We start from the raw sequence: 20,173 nt of genomic DNA, 5'->3' as shown, positions 1-20,173 counted from the left end.
AGATTTTAACGGGTTTTGCCGGTAAATAAGCATTTTTACACTTTGGTTTTGCTGAAGTATCTTTATACTTCCTTCACAACTGCTCAGAATAAAGTATATCTTGTCTATGTATTTGAGCTTTTATTAACTGGATATATTCATCGGGACTGTGCACAAAAAGCATTCTGCTTAGGATAAGTAGCTTCTGTGAACGTGGACTTGCATTGAAGAACTGTTACTCCCTCATCCAGATCAGCAGTGGTGCAGTGTACCTCATTGTTATTTTGTTTCTATTTACTTCTCATGTTCTTCTCATTATTTGCTTAGTCTATGAAATTGATTGATTCTTGTCTTGCATCACAGCAACGGCTCCACTTGCAACATAAAATACAACTAAGACAAGAAAAACTAAAAAACACATAAATTTAACATCACGTTTCATCCATAGAAGACAGTATGATCTGGCATTGGGTTCCATATTGAATTTTAGGATCAACTGTTGGGTCACTGTGTCACCAGGGCGGGTCGTATGCTGTCTAGAAAGTTGGTGGTTCAATCCCAGTCTCCCCCATTCCGTGTGCAGAAGTGTTCATGGGAAAGATACTCAGCCCAAATTGCCCCTAACAGCTATCTGGGCAGTGTGTGAGTGATGTGTGGTAGAGTAAGTGCCGCACATAGATGCACTGTATGAATGTGTGTGTGAATGGCAAAATTGTACTGTAAAGAGCTTAGAGTGGACATCAAGTCAAGGGAAGCATTATATATTATAAACCATTTACCCTAACTGGTGCTTTATTTGAATCTTATTAAATCATGGGATCCTGTGGGTTCAATTGGGAGATTGAATGGAAGAGCATTTTTCTCGTCATGCATAAAACAGGTGGGTCACAGTGACACAGCACTGAGGACTGATGGGAAACTGTTGAAACCGTCAGACAGACCGGCGGCTCTGCCCTCTGTGCTGTCACAGAGAGGATTTGATTTGCACGACTAAGTGCCAAATCAAGAGGGCGAGTTCATCTGCCATTGCCTCCAGTGCAGAACTCCTCTGTTGTCGGTGGATACCACAGGTTAGTGGGTTAGCGATGTAAGGTATCGCACAACCGAGCCACACACATACCCAACACCTATACAGTCCTGAGGCAGAGTGGAACGAGAGACTGAAATTTGATCCCAGGGTCATATAGTGTCGGCGTGTCAGTAGCATGCACAGGTTTGCAATGTTTGCAAGATCTCAGAGGATGTAGTGGAAACAGAGGACATGTACATTGCTCTTGAGATCATAAACTGAAACGACTGATGGATACCAAAATGTGTTTTATAGGTTTCAATGCATGTCTAGAAATAGTTAGTGTAAATACAATTGTGATGTGTATGAGGAGTTTTTAAAGTAAGAAAATCTTAAAACGGACCCTTCGTCTTCTGTATTTAATAAGACACGTTAAGATGAAGGATTTCAATGTCAAGTGTGTTAAATATTGGATTATGTGATTATAGTTCATTATGAAACTAAAGCCCTCATTACGTGAATTTACCTTTAAGTACAAGAGCACCATCTAGTGGCTTTTACAGCGCATGTGTCCATGAGGCTGACTGAGGGATGACTGGGCCTCTGGTGTCAGGTTTCTTCATTGTGGATAATTGTGCATTCAGGGATTTCTTTTCAAACTGGTGCCAATGAAGGATCAAACTACATCTGAGAATCCAGTCATGACATCTTATGTTTATACATGTCCTGTTATACACAAGGTCTGTGGCACCATTATCAATCTGTTTATTTAACTTACTGTTTTATCTTTAAAATGTCGGAAGATAGTGAAAATAGACATCACAGGACCTAAACATAGTGTCTTTAAACTGTTCATCCAGGTAGTAGTCCATAATAGAGCCTGAATAGAAATAGCAGAATAAAAGATTTCCCATACATACGGAAATATACATTTAAAAAATAAATTGCCAATTATTCCTAAGATTTGAATGTTCAATTTTGACAAAGAAATGTAATTGAGGTTTTATATTTATGTTTTTAGATAAGCTTTACCATTAGTAATCATAATTAAGACAACACAAATGCAACAAAATGTATACAACTTGAATTAAGCACATTTTTAATGTAAATTTAAACATAAATGCACATAATCTCTGCATTTTAACAAAAATAAACCACACAGAAATGTTTATGAAGGGCTGATATTGGCCGATATTTATCAGCCAATCGATAAATCCGTCCAAAAATATTTAAGTAGGTCAATCATGTTTGCACCAACAGACTTTGACACTTTTGCTTTATACAATAATTTTAAAGAAACCAAAGTAAGAAATAAGGTTTGCACCATTTATTAGTCAGTTTGACATGCGGCACAATACAAGGATTGATGACACTGTCCTACCCTGAAAGGCTCTTAATTTGAAATAAATAGTGTAAAGAGAACAACATCCCATTGATATGGTTAGTATCTAAAAAAAGAAATAAATGAAGAAACATGAAAAATGTGTTTCTTTTCATTATTTAGAAAAAAGCAGATTCATATAAGAAATTCATATAAACACCTTTTGTGTTACCCCATAATCTGTTACATGGTTGTGATGAATGATGTTTTGATTGAGCCTAGACTGATCTTCACCTCTGGCCTGATGCATTTCTTCGACAAAGGACTGTTGTGGACATAACAGAGCTACACTGATGAAACCAAATGCTGCGCCCTTACAGTCTTTCCATATGTAACACATGTAATATGAGAACGCCCTCAGTGTTTTTCTGCTGAACCGGAGTGGAGAGCACTTCTATAACTTCCACCTTTACCACTTTCATTGTTTCAACAAGGCATCAAATATGTGTCTGCTCCATACATTTGTGATAAAGTCTTTCAGGAGGCCTTCCATTTTTTAGCTGTTTCACAACAACATGGACGAGAAAAACAACGGTACAGTCTCCATGCCGTGCCCTAGGGGTACTCCTTTATTGAACAACCTGAAATTCTAGCTATCTTTGGGGTAATGTCTTTGTGTTTAGTCTTTGAGAGAAAGAAAGGCACAGTCTGCGGAGCAGGATTAGACGAAGAGTTCAGTCGAAGTGCTTTGTTGCTGAATTCCTCTCAAGGGAGCAGAAAGTAGCGCACATTGTTGAGGTTTCTTTTCCGTTACATCAGATAAAGACCTCTTTTTTTTTTTCTCTCAGTGGCTGGGCCTGCAGCTCCTGAGGCCGTGCAGGCGGGTGAAATGAGACGTCTGCAGCTGCGAGTAACAAAAATAAAATAACAAAACCAAATCCAATCTGGTATTTCAGCACTTGGCATTTGGAAACACCAGCAGCAACAGGCACAATGGAATCTGGTGTTTTGTGGTCTGGGACAAACAATGCTGAAAGGTTTACTGTCCACACCCAACTTTCTCCCCCACTTCACACTTCGAAATGTGTTGCCTTTGGCGATCTGAAAGGCTCATTGGAGGCTTTGACAGACTGAGAGAGAAGCTTTGACAGATATACTGTCCGTGATCGTCCAGCCATGTCAACACAAGCACTTATTCTCTGGGTTTTGTCTGTATTAATTACAAGTCTGAGAAGATTGCATTTTCTGGTGAATACCTCGCTGAGGGACAGAGCTGATGCAGAGACAGAAGCGCAAACCGCAGCCACAACTGAAGTGTTATCAGAGCGCCAGGGAGGAACAGAGATACTGTATCTGGCTCCTGACATGCTTCAGCCCATTTGGGCAACCCCAAAGATAAACTGGCTGCACTGTGGAATGAACCTTCTTTTCAAGGCGATAAAAGCTGCGCACAGTTCAGCTCTGGGCACAACTCCGGTCCCATCCTGATGGAGAGTGTTTCACTTCACAGAAACAAAGCTGCTCAGGCTGGTTTCTGGTACTAACACAGGTTTATAGAGCATGAGAAGTCAATACATTAGAGCTATATAAAAACAATTATATGGTTTACCCTGGAGGGAAAGGTTTTCCTCTCCCAGATGAAAATAATATACATTTGCAGCAAATAAAATAAAACAAACAGAGGTAGCTAATTAACCAAACAGTAAAACAACAATTCTATACTAAGAAAAAACTGGTTTACATTTACTATTGATTGATATGAATCCACAACATATTATTACATAATATGAACTAAATGTCTGCCATAAAATAAGCTAGCCCTCCTGCTCATGCCTACGGTTTATAAGGTCATCTTCAATTTATTCAGTAAGACATTCCTCTTATATGCTAAAGTTGTATGCTATAAAAGAAGCAGATAATCTCCTCGACACAGAAGAAATCAATATGAATAAATGTGAATTTATGCACAGATTCAGAAACCTATATGGGCCAATGCATTTACGCATGATTCTTAAGCTGAATAAATTGTTCTACGACCCTCGTGTCAACACAATTTTGGACTCGTTGAGAAGATTTGTTTACTTGAGATTATCATAGGAGACCAAAAATCTTTCTTGCACAATTTGTAGCCACGAGCAAATAAATAATTACAATCAATAACTGATGTCCGGTTCGGTTTCTTTTTTAATCTAAAAATGAGTCTATTATTGAAAGAAATTGAAATGTTAATTGACCTCCACTCCCTGATGCATTCCTCAGGAGTTCTCGAGCAAAAAAGGGGTTTTATTTAGTTCCGACCTCAAATCCCTTCCGTGTGTTTCACAGCCCATCTGGTTTGCGGCGTCTGGAATCCCATCAGTAGTTGCGCATGCTGAAGAAGCCCACGCTGGTCGGTGACTCCTTGACTGTGACAGTAACTAGATTAGCGGTGACATCCGTGACAAACACATGCTCTATCAGACTACGTGTGGGCTTCCAGTCCTGGTTCATGGCGCGATCCTGTCCGATGAAGGAAGAATCGTGGTCAGAGTCTGAGCTGCTCTCCTCTTCCCCCGTGCTCATGTCGTTCGTTTTGGCTTTCTTGCCGTCTTTGTAGGCCGGTCTCTCTGGTTGGCTCTGGGCCTCTGCGGGGGATTTGTGCACGGTGCTCTTCTCCAGCCTGCCTTGGACTCTAGAGGACTGGATTTCAGTCGGCTCCTTGACCTTGTCTGCTCCCGGCTGGTTCTTTCTGGTCTGCGGTCTTCCCAGGGTTGCCGGACTCTTGGGAGCATTGTAGTCCTGGTTTTGTGCGACAGTAGTTTTCCTTGCTGGGTTTGTTGCATTTCTCAGGCCTGACACTGGCGTGGCACCATTCCCAGGAGCACTATTGCTTTGCACTGGTTTGTTCTGAAGGTTAAGCGGCTGAAGGCCAGAACCTTGATTGGAGGAGGCGCTCTTAGTTGGGACAGAAGCGACTGCTCTGGTGTTGGGTAACCGCTGCAGTGCTGACACGGGGGCCTGGGCTTTCTTTTGTCCATTGGGGGAGCTCAGTGTGTGCTGAGTGGTGCCTTGAATGGGGTGTTTGGATGTATTCAAATTCAACGCTGCCACCCCTTTTGATTTACCAGCAGCTGTGTTCAAATCCAGACCTGCCCCGCTGCTCATGCTGGAGATTGACAGTTTGCCCTCAGTGAGGCTCCTGCTCTGGCTGGATTTGTTCAGAGAGAGGGAGGCAGGTTGGACTGATTTTCCAGATCCCGCAGAGCTCGTGGAGTTTTTAACAGCTGCTCCCTGGGTCGGAGAGCCCCTGTTCGGACCACCCAGTGTATCCCTACCAGAGTTCCGATGGAAACCCATGAAGGTGAAGCTTGCTGGGTGAACAGGCTTTTTGATTGCTCCTGGGAGATCTGTATCTTTTGACGTCTTCAGGATTTTGCGAAGGCCTTTGTTCTGCTGAAACTCCTTCGGGTCAGGGGTCAGTGGTTTCCTGGTTCGCTTCTTCGAGGGCTCCTGTTTTGCCACAACGATCTGGGCCTTCTTCTGCGGGACAGGATGATGGTCTCGTGTTCTGACACTCTGGGTCGCCGGCTTGGCGCTAGCGTCTTCATCGTCGTCGTCTGATGAGGACGAAGAGGAAGAGCAGGAGGATGAGGAATCGGAGGATGACGACGATGAGCCAGATGAAGAGCTGCTTGATTTTGGAGCTTCAGGCACATTTTCCTAATTCAAAAAATGAACATTAGTTACCGTGTACTGATCACTCAAAGTAGATTGTTTTAAATTGTTAAAGCTTTAAATTGAACTCACAAGGATTTTCCGTGGTCTTCCTCTGGGTCTTTTCCCTTTCTTACGTAACAGGAGCTCCTTTTCTTGCTCTCTATAAAAAATCAATTTGAACAAATGCTCAATGTGGGAATGAGCAGAATTCACTGACTAAGGGTACGACTGCTTTTGACTAAATTTAAAACATTTTCAGGAGCAGTAGTATCGCCAACAATGTTCAAATAAAATTATAGCATCCTAATCAATAAAGAGTACTTTTGTTACCACGAGGATCACAACTACATCTAACAACCATGTCTTTCAGATTTCGTTTCCTGATGGAAATAAATTATTTGGGTTTAAAATGAAGCAAGGTAATGACTGCTTGGGAAATGTTTGCACAGGAATGTGGAAGTAAGTGCCAGACAACACTCGCTAACTTAATGGATAAGACCAGCCGTTGGTGTGATAATATCGCGATAAGGACACTTACTTCTTTTTGAATGCAGCCAACAGTCTCGGGTCAAGGATGTTTTCTTGGGGTTCCCAGCTGTTATGTCTGAAATAAATTGATGTGATGAGTGTTAGTCAAAATAAAGAAGCAAAAGTGGCCCTGCAAGATTACACGTATCCTTCAGCCTCAGCAGCGAGGACACTTAAATTTAGGGCTGCTTCGAGTTACGTGGACGAATAGATGAGTTCAGCGCAGCCCTCTATAAACAAGGCAGTCACATCAGGAGACGATACAGCCACACAACCCCCAAAAAACTTGAGAGAGCAGATCATTTGGTGCCATCACAGTTAACTGAAGTAGTAACATTTCCCTCAGCGATTAGAGTACAGCCAATTGCTTTAAAAAAATGATTTTCATGACATGAAGTTAAATGAGAAACATTTCTGCTCCAGAAAAACAATGAGTACAGATGGATAGACATTAAAAGAGCAGTTAAGACACGGTAATAACTCTGTGATAACGTTATGAATAATTCTGTATGTTCAGAAGTGAGTTGAAACTCAAATCAGGCTTTTTACATTGAGGAGAAAAAAAGCAAGTATCAATTGTATGATGTGCACGATCTAATTTAACAGTACATCTAGGTAATTTATTCTATTTTGAGTTAAATTAATTTGACAAAAAAGAAACAATACACAGAATCAACACAGTTAAATATGACTTTAACTGATTAGCGGTTACCTAACCCTAACCCATTCTCCATAGATACCACGAAAACGTGAAAATCTGACAGACGAAAATATGAACAGTCATGAAATTGTCGGTTTGTGTTACGGTGTCTAAAATGTTTTGACAATAACATGATATGTATTTACCACAGTGTTTATCAAGGTGTGCAGAGATAAGTACTGAATCCTTGCTCCAAGATAAAATATAAAAAGCTCCATGATCAGTTTTTAGCAAGCTCCTTATCTCAATTATACGTTTTTTTCAACTGTTCCCGTGAGTATTGCACTTCAGAAAGGCTAAATATCACTTTTGCGTCTTTATATATATATATATATATATATATTACTGCATTTACAAAAGGGAAACTGGAGGATTTGATACATTTTCGGTGAAATATCAAAAAAGCTTGTTTACAACTTGCTACCAAGTCAGCTTCAGTTTTTTTGCTTTTCCTTTTCCTTTTCACAGTGAACTTAGTCGTGGTGAAAAAAACAACAACTGTTCACGTGATGTGGGGGAAAAAACCAAAACATGATTACACCATGGAAGCTCTGCGACATTTATGGGAATTCATGAAAATAGCAGGTTTGTTGTGCTTGTCGCAACACAGCACAGAGTGCAGTTTAGATCACCAACAAAACAAACACTATTCTGCAGTTTTGTTGCACCTGTACATTATGTACAGGTCACAATGCTGTTTTCAAAAAGGGTCAGGTTTACTGCAGCTGGTTTTCCTGAAGCGATCTGAACTACATGCATGTGTAATGACCTTTCTCCTCATCACTTGTAGCTGAATAGCCTATTCTGATCGACCCCCACCCTCTCTCTCTCTCTCTCTCTCTCACACACACACGTACACACTCTCTCTCACACACACACACACAAAGGATGTGGTTCTAACAGAAAGCCATGGAGCTGGCAGGCAACGCTGAGCATTGATGGTGGATTACAGCAACAATGTGGAGTGAAGAGAAAAAGGACAAGTGACAAGAAATGAAGTCAGAGCGGAGTCTCACGCACAGCGACACAGATGATGAGCGAAAGATATATGGAGGAAAAACAACAACTTTAGAACACAGAGTTATGTAACGAGTGCAGCATGACATTAAGTTGCTAAAAAGCTAACATCGAAGCCAAACATCCACGCGATTTTACGGATTTTTGTATCTTTCCAATGCGAGACACAAAAATAAAAAAAACTTGCTTCGAGTCTGCAAAAAATATTAAACATCACGATTATCTGTATAATTACACACGTAAAAATCTAGAACAAGCCATTTGGTGCAGCTTTTTGAAAAATATTTAGTTTTTGCCTGTAGCCAATTTCTCAAATTTGAGGTGTAATGAACAAAAGAAAGGAAAAGCAGAGGCGGACTGCTGGAGCTGTATTCCAAAATAAACTGGCCTCGGGAGCCAAAAACATCACGGATCGTTGGCTCTGGTGTAAACTCGATGGTTCGGACAGAAAAGAAACGCGCGGAGTGTCCGAGAGTTGCAGGGAAAGCAACAAGCGACACGCTGTTGTTGTTGTTTTCATTGTTTCGGGGCTGAGCTGCTCCACTTGTACTCACTTGGATGACCATCCCCTCCACTTGACGAGGAACTCCAACTTTCCCTGAAAGAAAAGCGGGACAGGAAGAAGCTTCGTGAACAAGTCGGGAGAAACAACGAGTCGCTTGGTGGAGTTACGACGTTTCTCGGCTCTGACCTTTCTCAGGCGCTTGTTTAAAATGCACTCCGCATCAAAGACCTGCTCACCGACGGCGCTCAGCTCCTCCATGTCTGCCTGCAATAAGAATCCTTCACCAAAAGACGAGGGCTGCCCGCAGCCAATCACAGGCAGGCTCGGGCATCACCGGAAGTGTGGAGTCTTCCCTTCAGAACAAGGGTAGTCACAGTTAAAGCTCTGGTGATAACTCAGTGGTAATAATGTGCCATACTGGTCCGAAGAGGTAACATCTGGAGGAGAATAACTATTTTTTTTTATTTCAGTGTAGGTTTATTTACGTCCTTATAAACAGGGGAGCTTCTAAGGGATTTTTGGGGGCCTCAGACAAAAGGGATCTGTGGCTGCCGTACATGGAAACCCAAAAATGTATATAAAAAACAAAAACACATAATAAACAACAAATTACATACAGAACTATTACATGTCTATAAATTAACTGAACAAATTGTTTTATATAAGTAAGCTAGATAACTGTCTAATTTATACATTTTAGTAATGTGTAATTGTAAAATTTGTTGTGTCAATGACAGAAAGGGAAGTGAAGACCTCATAAGACTGAAAACAGTGGTCAATCAGTGTTTTTCATTACAATTTCGTTATTCTTCAGGATTCATTTGTTAAGGATGCATGGTGGTCATTTAACGGCCCGGAATAAGAACTGTTAACCCAGGATGTCTGTTGTTCTTGGCCAGATGTAAAAAATTCACACTAAAAAAAGGATTAAACAGTGTCGCTCATAAAGTCGATACACTGTGTATGTGTGTGCTGTGTGATGGAATGAGCTCAGACAACTTAAGTAATGTAGTTTTAATTGATTTATTACCAAATAAGTGATATAATGATTATAAACTTTCTTTTTCAACTGTAAAATATACAACCTCAATTACTCATCTTTGTCATGAGGGTTTGACAGTGACATTTTAAGAATCATTGTCAAAAATGCAATAGACAGTGAAGTCAACTGCAAATTACGTGCGTAGTCATAATGAAAAAGTTAATCAAAATATCAGTTGATGAAACATGATTTGCCAAAAATAATTTTCTTTAAAAATAGTTTCAAAAGATACATGCTGCAGGACATATCTTTTCCTCTGCATCTCCTTCTTTATCTAAGATATAAATCGAACCAAAGCTTCCTACCAAAAGGGACATTTTCATATAGAAACAACATAATTCCAGTGTTTGTGTTAATGTGTATTTTTAATGTATTGGAAATGAAAATGGCAATGACAAAACAGTATGATAGTCTTTTGAAAGTCGCAACCGGAAGTTCTGTGCGTCTGTGCGTCACTTGACACTATCATGCGAAGAGAGGCGGGCAACTGAGAACGTGTTTGATGAATTTTGTCCCTCGGCAGATACCGTCCTCTGATCGAAACATGAAGTACAGATATGGTCGTGATAAAGTAAGGCTTTGTTCCCAAATCAGACCTTAAAACACAGTTATCATACTAGTATGTACATTTGTTACTTTTATTTTTATGCTCCAATTTTATTCAACTTTCTGTAATTTAGTCCAAAATAGATACATATTTGCTCTGTAAGGTCTCATGGGCTTTTATTCATGGCACAACCTAATGATGTAGAAAAAAATAGGTCAAAGTAAATACAATTTATTAATTCCCACGTTTAATAACAACATGCTATTAAACAGTAAAGTACATATATACCACATTTACTATGTAATAAAGGGTTCCTCAAATTATTAAACAAAGTAAACACAAAGTGAGTCAATGAGGTATTTTATTTTATTCTCTTCTCCCTTTTGTGTTCATTATTTATTGTCCATTTTGAACAAAAAATCTGAATTTTTAAAAAGGTTATTTGTGCAATTAACATCTGTTAGTTCCTCAGGACAGATGAGAAATAATCAGCTGGTGCGCTGATCAAAGTGCAGTTTGTTTTGTATTTTCTTCCTCTGGGAGATGCTGCAGATTTCCTGATCTGAAAAACAGAAAGGTACAAAAAGCCACATTGTGAGTATTGAAATATATTTTTATTTGACCAAATGTTCTTCGAATTTGACATGAAAAAATAGGCTTCTTTTGAATTACTTTGTCATTACCTTTTATCCTTGCGTTTTCTCTTGAGTAGTTTGTGGGACGTCACAACAACAAAAACTACAACAAGGCATCCAGCCACTGCAGCGATTCCAGTCGAGGTGTTTGTGAGGACATTCCTATTTTCACCTGAAAAACAGAAGAACACACTCACATTTTACGTTTGTTTCTTGGAGGTTTGATGTTCTTTTTTGTTGACTTGATTTTTGTGACATTTCTGCCAACATCTTTCAAGAACAACAATGTTATTTTACCCCATTTTATTTTATTTTTCTAATTCCTTTGCTTCCTCCTCAAAATACACCTGCAAACAAACCAAAGCATCCAAAGTACTGCCTCCTCAAGCACTAAACAACATGAACTCACCACATGATGGTGCTATAACAACTGCTTTTAATTTTGCACAATAACTTCTTCACTGTGTAGCCCAGGCACCAAAGTCCTCTGCATGCTCTGAGCCCTGTTCTCCACTAGAGGAGCCTGTTCACCCAAACTGCTGTGATCACTGTGTGTAATCAGTGTTTGCTGCAGGAAACACAAACACATTTGTGTGGGGAAAGAAAGTCTGGGGCCTTAGATATGAAGTAGTGTGAAATGTAAACACTCAAGTTAAAAATAAGTACCTACAAGTTTTTGCTCTATGCTAAATGTATGTGGTTAGTTATACCATCATTTCTGTTCAACAGTTGATTTTGTCACCCCCTACTGGAAAGTGAACACACCATTCAGATAACGTAAACATCTAAAAATCACCAGAATTCAATTTGAAAAATTCAATTAGCAAAATTACGAGTTGTGTGAATAAAATCACACAAAAATACTTCCAAGTAATGCATCATACAATACAATCTAACAAGGTCAGATTACTACTACTTTTTACTACTGCTAATTACCAGCACCAATATCATTAATAATGCTAATTAGTAAATTCGTACATATTGATTTCTGAGTTCCATCAATGGCAAAATCAAGGCATTGAAAACAATCTGTTTATTTGTGACAACACAGGGAGTCATATATAAGAGGTTTTAGCAGAACTACTAAATAAGGTGATATAAATCCCATGAAAAGACTAAAACAAATCATTCAGTCTTTGATTTTACTTAGAAATGTTGTATGTGTATTAAAGGCCTCTGTGCCATAGAGCTACACCATTGTCCAAAACTTATAAAGACACAGTTGGTTGTTTCTACTGTCCCAAATACTCACTATAGCACCAACAGTGTATTAATGCTCTGCTGAAAATAGTCCCCCATATATATTCAATATATCCTCCTGACTGTGTAAAGTTTGCTGACAACTACAGTTCTCATTTTAAAGATTTATGTTTTCAGTAGGTTTTTGGCTGTGTTTGATGTATTGGGTAGAAAAATAATATACTGAGAGATGAACACATTATTGTTTTTTGTCTTATCGTGGGTTTTATTGATAAATACAAAAAATCATCCTTAAACTATTTTAAAACAGACTAGTGTCATCAGATGGAGCTGTGGCTCTGGACATGTTCAAGGACGAGTACATGTTAAGTCGATTAGTATGTGAAAGATCTTAATTTGATTTGTTTGACAGATTGTATTTCTATCTCTTAAATTGGATCATTAAACTGAACAAAACATAGCGTGAATATAATAATATATATCATATAATGAAGACAAAGAGAAATTATGAAGTCACCAGTTTGACTCTTGTAACTTCATATTTCCCTTTTGACTTCGTGGCTTCACTTTTCCCAACTCTCCTGCATGGGTGAAAATATCAGCCACCACATCTTCCATGTTGGTACTTTGTGTGTATTTATACTCAACTTTACCAAGTACTTGTTTTGTTGCCAACCTGCATAAAAGCTTAAACATAACAATAAAAAAGGAAATATAACAATTTGCTAGCACCGATGAAGGATATTCTTAGCACGTGAGGAACAATGTTAGCATGCTTTTCAGGTAGTGTGTAGTCAATAATTTAACAGTCTAAAAGTTAATGATCTTAATTTTACCCCTTAAAATGTTGTCAGTATGTTCAAATGTTAAATACTGTTATCCTAATGTTCACTACTTTCTTCACGCTTTAAGTTATGTTTTTTTTCCAGGAGAAAAGTTTCGAGAGCATGAATAGTTAATGTTTAAGGTTTCAATTATTAAAATGTGACAGGGCAAGAAAAACAACAGCATAGAAAGTTTTACTGCGTCAAAACTAACAGAGCTCTTCATACTTAACAAAATAAATAAATACAATAAAAACCCTATACAACAACTAATAATGATAATATAGAAAAATGTATTGCCTTGTGATGCCTCTATGTGTCGGAGTTCACATATACTAGCAGCTGTAATAAAACAACAAACATGACCCATGTGGAACTGATAACTACATATCTATATCTATATCATATCTACAAACACCCGGTCAGAGTTGATCTCAGTGATATCGGCTTGTCCCTAAGAAAGACTGTCGATATCTCTGTCTGTCGTTTGAGAGATAACTTGGTGTTTCCAGGGTTAGTCTCCACTCGATTACCTCACCTTATCTTCAATTATGTGGGATGTACTGTAAGTAATTCTTTCATATCTGTCGTACTCGACATAGATCTTCATTCATCATGATCCTGAAAAGTCTTACATTTCCGCTTGATGAAATTCGCTCTCAGCAGCAGATCTCAGTGTTTTGACTTCCTTTCCGGCCCGGACCTATTTCTTCAGTCTAAACCTGCAGTAGCTCTGCCTCTGATATGGACTTACTGTACATAACTTTGGAAATGATGGATGAATGGCCCAGTAATGAAGGAGCAGGTGTTGGAGTGACACACTTTTGAGGCCACGGGGGGAGGCTCATTAGTCTGATACAAACTCACCCTGAGTAGCAGCGCTCGTAACCAGCATGTGTTTGGTGGCGTTCAGGTGGCCGTCGTTGACCTCCGGCTCGATGCCCAGGATGTGACACATCAGAGGGTAGATGTTCACCGTCTCGAATGGTCCCACCTCCAGGTTCTTGCGAAACGCCGGACCCACTGCCCTGAAGAAAGGCTTCATGTCCATGTCTTGGTTGTCGAAGCCGTGCTCGCCCTTGTGGAACTGCACCGGGAAATACTGCAGGGACACATGGGGACAGTAAAACAACTCATTCCACCCATTAAGATTAAATTAGACTGCTTCTCTTAAGCCAGTGATTTTAGTAGCAGGAGATCACACATCAGAGTTCACACAGCTCGGCCTGTACTCTGATTTAGCCCAGCAGAGGGAGCTATTGGCCAAGTGAAAGAGCTATTTCCATACTGTAGAATGGCGCCCTGACTTTTCTTTGTGACGGACGAAAGTGGCTGACTGAGAATTTGAATCCATCTCTAAAATTACCATTTACATAAAATACATACATTTGTTTGATCTTTTTTTCCCTATAAGTTAAGCTTATTGAAAAAAACTGATATATATATATCACTATGTAGAAAACCCTGTTATCTGTGCTATTTTGTAAGGGTCTCACCACTCGTATCCTTCCCTGGGTTCAAACTAGAAGCAGTTTAAGCAACCATAAAGAGAGAGGACAAAGAGTCAGATAATGCAGTGGCCGGTCAAAAGACTGATGACCCACTTCATCAGTAGATTCAGAGGACTGATTATTTTCCTCATCGTCAGCATATGGAGACCTTTTATGATTTCAGTAAGTCACTCTTTAAATGAAGTTATGATTCGATGTTTCTCAGTACTGACGGACACATGCAGCTGCAAAGTTGAGTGAGCGAGAGTGGAGCCCAAATGAAAATGCTAATTTTTGAATTTCGAGGCGTGAATAGCTTCATGAAGCATTTGAGAGCGCTGCATGTCATCAGCCTGGCCTGGATTATCCCAAGGACGTGCAAATTCACTTGATTAAAATTTTAATGTACTAAGATTAGAATTTAACGCCTTGTTTCTTGTTAGAAAGAGTCCAGTTTAACCAATTTCTACAAGGAAAACGCAGCTGGTAATTTAAGTATTTCTGTTGTCAAAACGTAATTGTATTTCTAGAATAACCAGACAGGATGTTCAGATCATTTCCTTGTCTATTTATCTGCATTAGTTTATCAGTGCCGGTCATTTACTGCCCCTATATCCAGTAAAGTAGGTTAATTAACCTGACTGTTAATTTGGTTGTTAATAAATGACGAATACAGTAACAGCATCATGTGCAAGTGTTGAAACAGCTTTTCTTCTCAGTCGATTCACTGTAATGTAACATTTTGCTGCACTTTGTAACTTGGCATGTTGGTGGGCACAAATCACAACAAGACTTAACTCTAACTTTAAAGTGTAAATCAGTAAGACTTGCAGGGACCAGAACGTCCCCCAGGGAACCCTGGAGAATTGGATCTGGACTTTCTTTATAGGTTTCCTTTAACATGCACAACGCAGAAGGAGATTCTCAACAGCAACAATTCCTCCGCAGGTTTCAGGTGAGGGGTGGAGCAGCAGGCAGAGACAGAAGGTAACCTGTTCATTCTGCTGCGGAGGTCACATGTTTTTGCTTATATCGACCCCGCCATCTTATCAGCACTCTTATCAGCACAAACTCTCATTACCTCTTCATCAGTGTCATATACATGTGTGTGGAGCCGCTTTTTCATGCAAATATATTTGTTTCCTTTTTGTGGGAAGCGTCATCAACATGAAACGGAACAGTTACCACAGGAAATCATGTGGGGTTACTGTAGCCAAGAGTTCAGAATTAACTGTCCACATGTGGTGATTTGTTTATCATGCGGCTGTTTTTTCCTCTTTCTAAAGAGCTCCATTATCACAACCTCCCCCAGCGTCAACATGTTTGTTCTCAGAAACTGTCTGCACTGGCCTCTAGTGGATGCTTAACAATGCCAACGTAAAGGCTGCATGGAAGTATGTTTAACCACGCATATTTTTATTGTACATAAAGGCAGCATAAATTTGTCTTTACTCGTCTCTGTAACATCCAAATCCTTTAACAAGCACGATATAAAAAGAAAAGATCATTTTATCTGCACTCTCACCCCATTGATGACGTATCCGGGGTCGGCCCATAAAATGATGGGAAGGATACGATCATTTTTGGCGAAGTGGAGGTGCTCGGGCATCTCCTCCTTCTTGTAAACATGAAGGTGTGGATGGGCGTCCTTTAAAGCGCTGTAAACCTTCTCCAGCTTGCCCGGCTTTGGCAGCAGCATCCCAGAGGGCCCGAAATCCACCAGGTGAAACGACAGGTCTCTGAAGGAGAAGCCCGGAATGGAGGACAGGGTGATCTCTTCCACCAGACCATTGCGGTACACGCTGCTCATGCCGTGGTCTGCTGTGACGATGATGTTGAGGCTGTTGGCCAAGCCGTGAGTTTCAGCTAAGTGTCGAATGTAGCCCACAGTTCTGTCAACCTGCTTGACCATCTCCTGGCGCTCTGGGGAGTCGGGGCCGTATCTGTGGCCTATGCCGTCTGGCTCGCCAAAGTACATGGACACAAAGTCCAGATCCTGGTCTCTGAACCAGCCCATCACCTTGTCTGAATTCTCTCTCCACGCCGTCTCGTTCTTGTAGTTGTAAAGCATCGGCTCCACTTCCCGCACCATAGCAACTTGTCCCTGGTAACTGGAAGACGTGCCAGGAAAGTGAAGAGAGCCAGCTTTAAGGCCCTTGAGAGTTAGGAGAGAAAAAGTGCACACATTAACATCACGCGTGCTTCAGCCTGCAAGGAAATCTAATTAGTACATTTTCAGGAATTTTCTCAAACCTATAACTGAACTTTGCAGCTGTGTCCATTTGCATAAGGTTTACACGTTGGCTGTGAAAATACTTTGCAGTCTTCAGTAATTTTCAAACATGAACTCTGTCTAGAAAATGAGGTCGAGTTTTCCTTTCAGATATGAAGAACAGAGCAGGAGATTGTTTGGGTCAAATGTGTTCACAGCAACAGAGACATGTCAGGTGAGGGACGGCTATTGGGCAGAGCATGCAGGACCTTTTCTTTCCAAGTTGTCGTCTTTATCGGCGGCATCTAAGTGTTAGGCTCCTCTTTTTCATCCTGAGATAGATTTATTCTGTTAGAAACACCATCAACATGCCCACTCGCTCACTCTGTTCCAGACATTTTACCAGGGGGCCTGGCAGGAAAAGTTCCGGTAAATGTCCGGAGCAACCGACTCTGACATTTTCACACACACAGCCCCTCTGTAAAATTTCAGGAAAGTGACGGACTTCGGTGCATGTCTGAAAGCAGCTTAACTGTGGTGATCTATATCAGAAATCATTCAGCAGGATTTTACAGTTATTTTGTCAAGAGAATTGGTTTCTTGTATTGCAAAAGGCTGAATGGTCTCTTAGAGATAATATGGAAATTGTGCTGCACAGACCTGTCTCTGCGCTGTGATCCAGATCGGCAGAGAGCCATTGTCCCACCACTCATTCACAAACAGAGTCTGATAGTACGGCTTCTTCTCCGAGGTGGTTGTGTTGAACCACATGTTGTGGATTACCCCGTGATTCTCAACGTAGAGGCCTAGAGAGGAGAATCACTGTCAGTCGGCTTGCACTCATTATTCATAGCGTGGCACATTCACATTAAGAATTCTATCAACTTAACAGGCTGAGTGGCATGACGCTTTTGGACAAGGTCTTACGACCAACTTCGGAGATTATAGGAATTTAATTTCAAGGAAGTTAAATTTCTTTTAGCTGGCACTGATGATTTGAGAGTCAAAATAAGAAAGGGAGCAGAGAATTCTTCCCTCAGTCATCCAAGCATAATCATCTTACTCAGCTATAAAAGCTGTTGGACTCTGGGACATTCAATTACAACTAATTCCCTTTACCCGTGGCTTTTTTCTGTCCTCGCAAAGTAAACTCAGAGCGGTTTCCTGTTCCGTCATGATATGCAGATCCCCTGCCTACTGGCAGCGCTGCGGTAGAAAATGAAACTCTTTACCTGTCAAGAGGGTGAAGTGTGTAGGACTGGTGATGGTGAGGTACGGAGGTGTGACATACAGGGCCTTGACTCCATCCATGGCCATTTTGTCGAGGTTCGGAGTGTCTACATCGCGGTCGTAATCCCACCGGAAACCGTCGAAGGAGATCAGCAGCATTCTCTGTCTCTGTTTGTTTACCGGAGCACCGAGGGCGGACAAAGCCCACAGGAGGCAGAAACCTGCAGTCCACATCATGGCGAACACTGTCGCTGCACAGATCTTGACTGACTCTTCTGTCCTCCAGCTCAAAGTTTCGTTCACATGAGGATCCTCCTCCTGGCTTCCCACCTGGGGTTTCTGAAGGCAACATGTTCGGAGCAAAGTTTCAACAATTTATCTTATCTCTTAGATTGGACGGGCTTTATCTCAGCACTTCTTTAGTGCGTGCAGCCCAGTGGTGTTTATGAGCCGATTTTACGGCTGGGAGTTGTGTTCACAGTGAGTTTCCCTCTGTTTTGCTCTTGAGGATTGCCAGTAAAACAGATTAATCTCCCTGGGCATCACGGCTGTTTGTTTCCCCCCAGCTCGCTTGTTGATGCTGTCTTTCTGTTAGTCTGCCTGCCCGTCTGTGTGCCGCAGCTTTTTCTGAATCACTGACAATGGGGAAATGACAATTTGATGGGTTTCACCTTGAGTTGGGATGGTGCATGATTGATCTGACACCAGGAAAATGAAGAGGAAAATGAGAGTATATCTCCTCACGTCGGTCGCCAATAGTCTCGGGGAGAAAAGACCCTAATATTCATATTCATTTTAATAACTCTAATGTGTATATTAGCCCCAGGATATTGTTAAAAGCTCCTTTAAAATCTACATTGATTTTTTCCTTTTCTATTAGCAATGGCCATGACGATGGACATTCTATTATAAATGAACCGCAGCCTCCTCTGTGTTTCAGCTCAGATCACACTCACTGTTCTTATCCAGATATTATTATATATCACTGCGTTGTGATGTAACCTTATCAACGTCCATCAAATTGCTAGACAAGCTCTTCAAATTTGTTCTTTATTGTGTATGTCCTTGGCAGAGGTTCAAGGGAATTGTCTAATCTTTATGGAGATAAGGGATAACATTCATCAGCTTTCATTTACCTCATTCATATTCATTAGCTTTCTCATATTAACTCTATATGCCCGTCGTCCACTGTCAGCAAGATTTGCGGGAGTGTTTTGGACTGCTGAGACCTGTGCACGTCTCATATTTCTGCGATGAGAACTTTATCAAACACACACACTCTGAACTTAAGGGGCAGGCAAACTTTTCCCAGCAATCTCCACCCAGCACATCATTTCCCCAGTTCTTGGGGAAGAAAAGTGAGGTGTTTGACTTTAGCACTCCCTGCTGCCCATACACAACCAGTGCACTACACCTTCCACAGCTGGAAAACCACAACAGCTTCATCAGTTTGACAATGTGCAGTAATGATACACAAATGAAGAACTTTGTGTTCCCCGGGCTGAACATAAAGTATCATTGTATAGCTTCTGCTATTATAAACTTTTATAGAGTCTTGTCACCATCTATACAATTTTACGTAAATCCTCTGATATGTATAAAAAAGACCTCTGATTCTAATCATTCGCCATAGAAAAATGAAAAGGAGTCAACCCAGGTCTTGCTTGAAAGGATTTCTCTTTACTTTTTTGTGTCCTTCTTTTGCTTCTTTTGTTTGGTACTCTTCACTCCACACGCTGTCTCATTTACTGCTGGTTTACTCATCTAATAGGACGTTCCTCTCCACTGAACCTTCATCTTGTACCAAAATTACACCAGTTCCAAATACAGTGCTATAGTCTGTATTTAAGATGGGACACCTCCATGTTAGCAGATGGGACATGGACCAAACCAAAAGTAATTTTTTTTCTCAAAGATGGTTTCTGTCATTTCAAGTAGTTCTTATCACACTGATGTTTGTTCAAGTGTTTCTGATAAGTTTGGTTATATGATGATATAGAAATAGGGTGGGACATCATGATTGGCAGCTGAGACTGATGTCCGGCAGGTTGAACGCGTGTATCGTCGGGACCTTGACACCACGACTCCGCTCTGGCTCCAAATGACGCCACCAGTGTAAGATGGCAGCGTTCGTATATGAGAAATTTTGGCTTCGTTTTTGTTCGTGAGAGGACGTGAAGACGTGTCTTTCATCTTGATCCACAGTCTATGCACAGTGCATGGATGCACGGTAAATCA

At 40.6% G+C, this 20,173-nt stretch overlaps 2 protein-coding genes across 2 annotated transcripts; both read right to left on the bottom strand.

Annotated features, from left to right (window-relative positions):
• Positions 1-2,293: 2,293 nt before the first annotated feature.
• On the bottom strand, positions 2,294-9,065 carry cbx2 (chromobox homolog 2 (Drosophila Pc class)). The gene is made up of 5 exons (XM_034592390.1): positions 8,942-9,065; positions 8,805-8,848; positions 6,544-6,609; positions 6,096-6,165; positions 2,294-6,008 (listed from the first exon to the last, which is right to left on the bottom strand). The coding sequence occupies exons 1-5, from the start codon at positions 9,011-9,013 to the stop codon at positions 4,665-4,667; spliced, it is 1,596 nt and encodes a 531-aa protein (XP_034448281.1). The 5' UTR covers positions 9,014-9,065; the 3' UTR covers positions 2,294-4,664.
• Positions 9,066-10,585: 1,520 nt separating this feature from the next.
• LOC117765854 (ectonucleotide pyrophosphatase/phosphodiesterase family member 7-like) lies at positions 10,586-18,933 on the bottom strand. The gene is made up of 6 exons (XM_034592397.1): positions 17,938-18,933; positions 17,366-17,511; positions 16,019-16,648; positions 13,871-14,105; positions 11,028-11,151; positions 10,586-10,906 (listed from the first exon to the last, which is right to left on the bottom strand). The coding sequence occupies exons 1-6, from the start codon at positions 18,170-18,172 to the stop codon at positions 10,849-10,851; spliced, it is 1,428 nt and encodes a 475-aa protein (XP_034448288.1). The 5' UTR covers positions 18,173-18,933; the 3' UTR covers positions 10,586-10,848.
• Positions 18,934-20,173: the final 1,240 nt, after the last annotated feature.

This window comes from Hippoglossus hippoglossus, chromosome 8 (genome assembly GCF_009819705.1).
Source record: "Hippoglossus hippoglossus isolate fHipHip1 chromosome 8, fHipHip1.pri, whole genome shotgun sequence".
In the NCBI taxonomy this organism is placed as follows: domain Eukaryota; kingdom Metazoa; phylum Chordata; class Actinopteri; order Pleuronectiformes; family Pleuronectidae; genus Hippoglossus; species Hippoglossus hippoglossus.
The sequence above is the reverse complement of the archived record's forward strand: the minus strand, read 5'-3'. Positions and strand labels throughout refer to the sequence as shown.

Bases quoted from the DNA above. Each gene is read 5' to 3' on its own strand.
- cbx2 (XM_034592390.1), bottom strand. From the start codon at position 9,013: ATGGAGGAGCTGAGCGCCGTCGGTGAGCAGGTCTTTGATGCGGAGTGC. The intron at 8,849-8,941 runs GTCAGAGCCGAG...CTTTTCTTTCAG, and splicing joins TAAACAAGCGCCTGAGAAAG to GGAAAGTTGGAGTTCCTCGT. The intron at 6,009-6,095 runs GTGAGTTCAATT...TTTTTGAATTAG, and splicing joins GAAGACCACGGAAAATCCTT to GAAAATGTGCCTGAAGCTCC.
- LOC117765854 (XM_034592397.1), bottom strand. From the start codon at position 18,172: ATGATGTGGACTGCAGGTTTCTGCCTCCTGTGGGCTTTGTCCGCCCTC. The intron at 11,152-13,870 runs GTGAGTTTGTAT...TCTGTTTTTCAG, and splicing joins TACGAGCGCTGCTACTCAGG to GTGAAAATAGGAATGTCCTC. The intron at 10,907-11,027 runs GTAATGACAAAG...TCTGTTTTTCAG, and splicing joins AGAAAACGCAAGGATAAAAG to ATCAGGAAATCTGCAGCATC.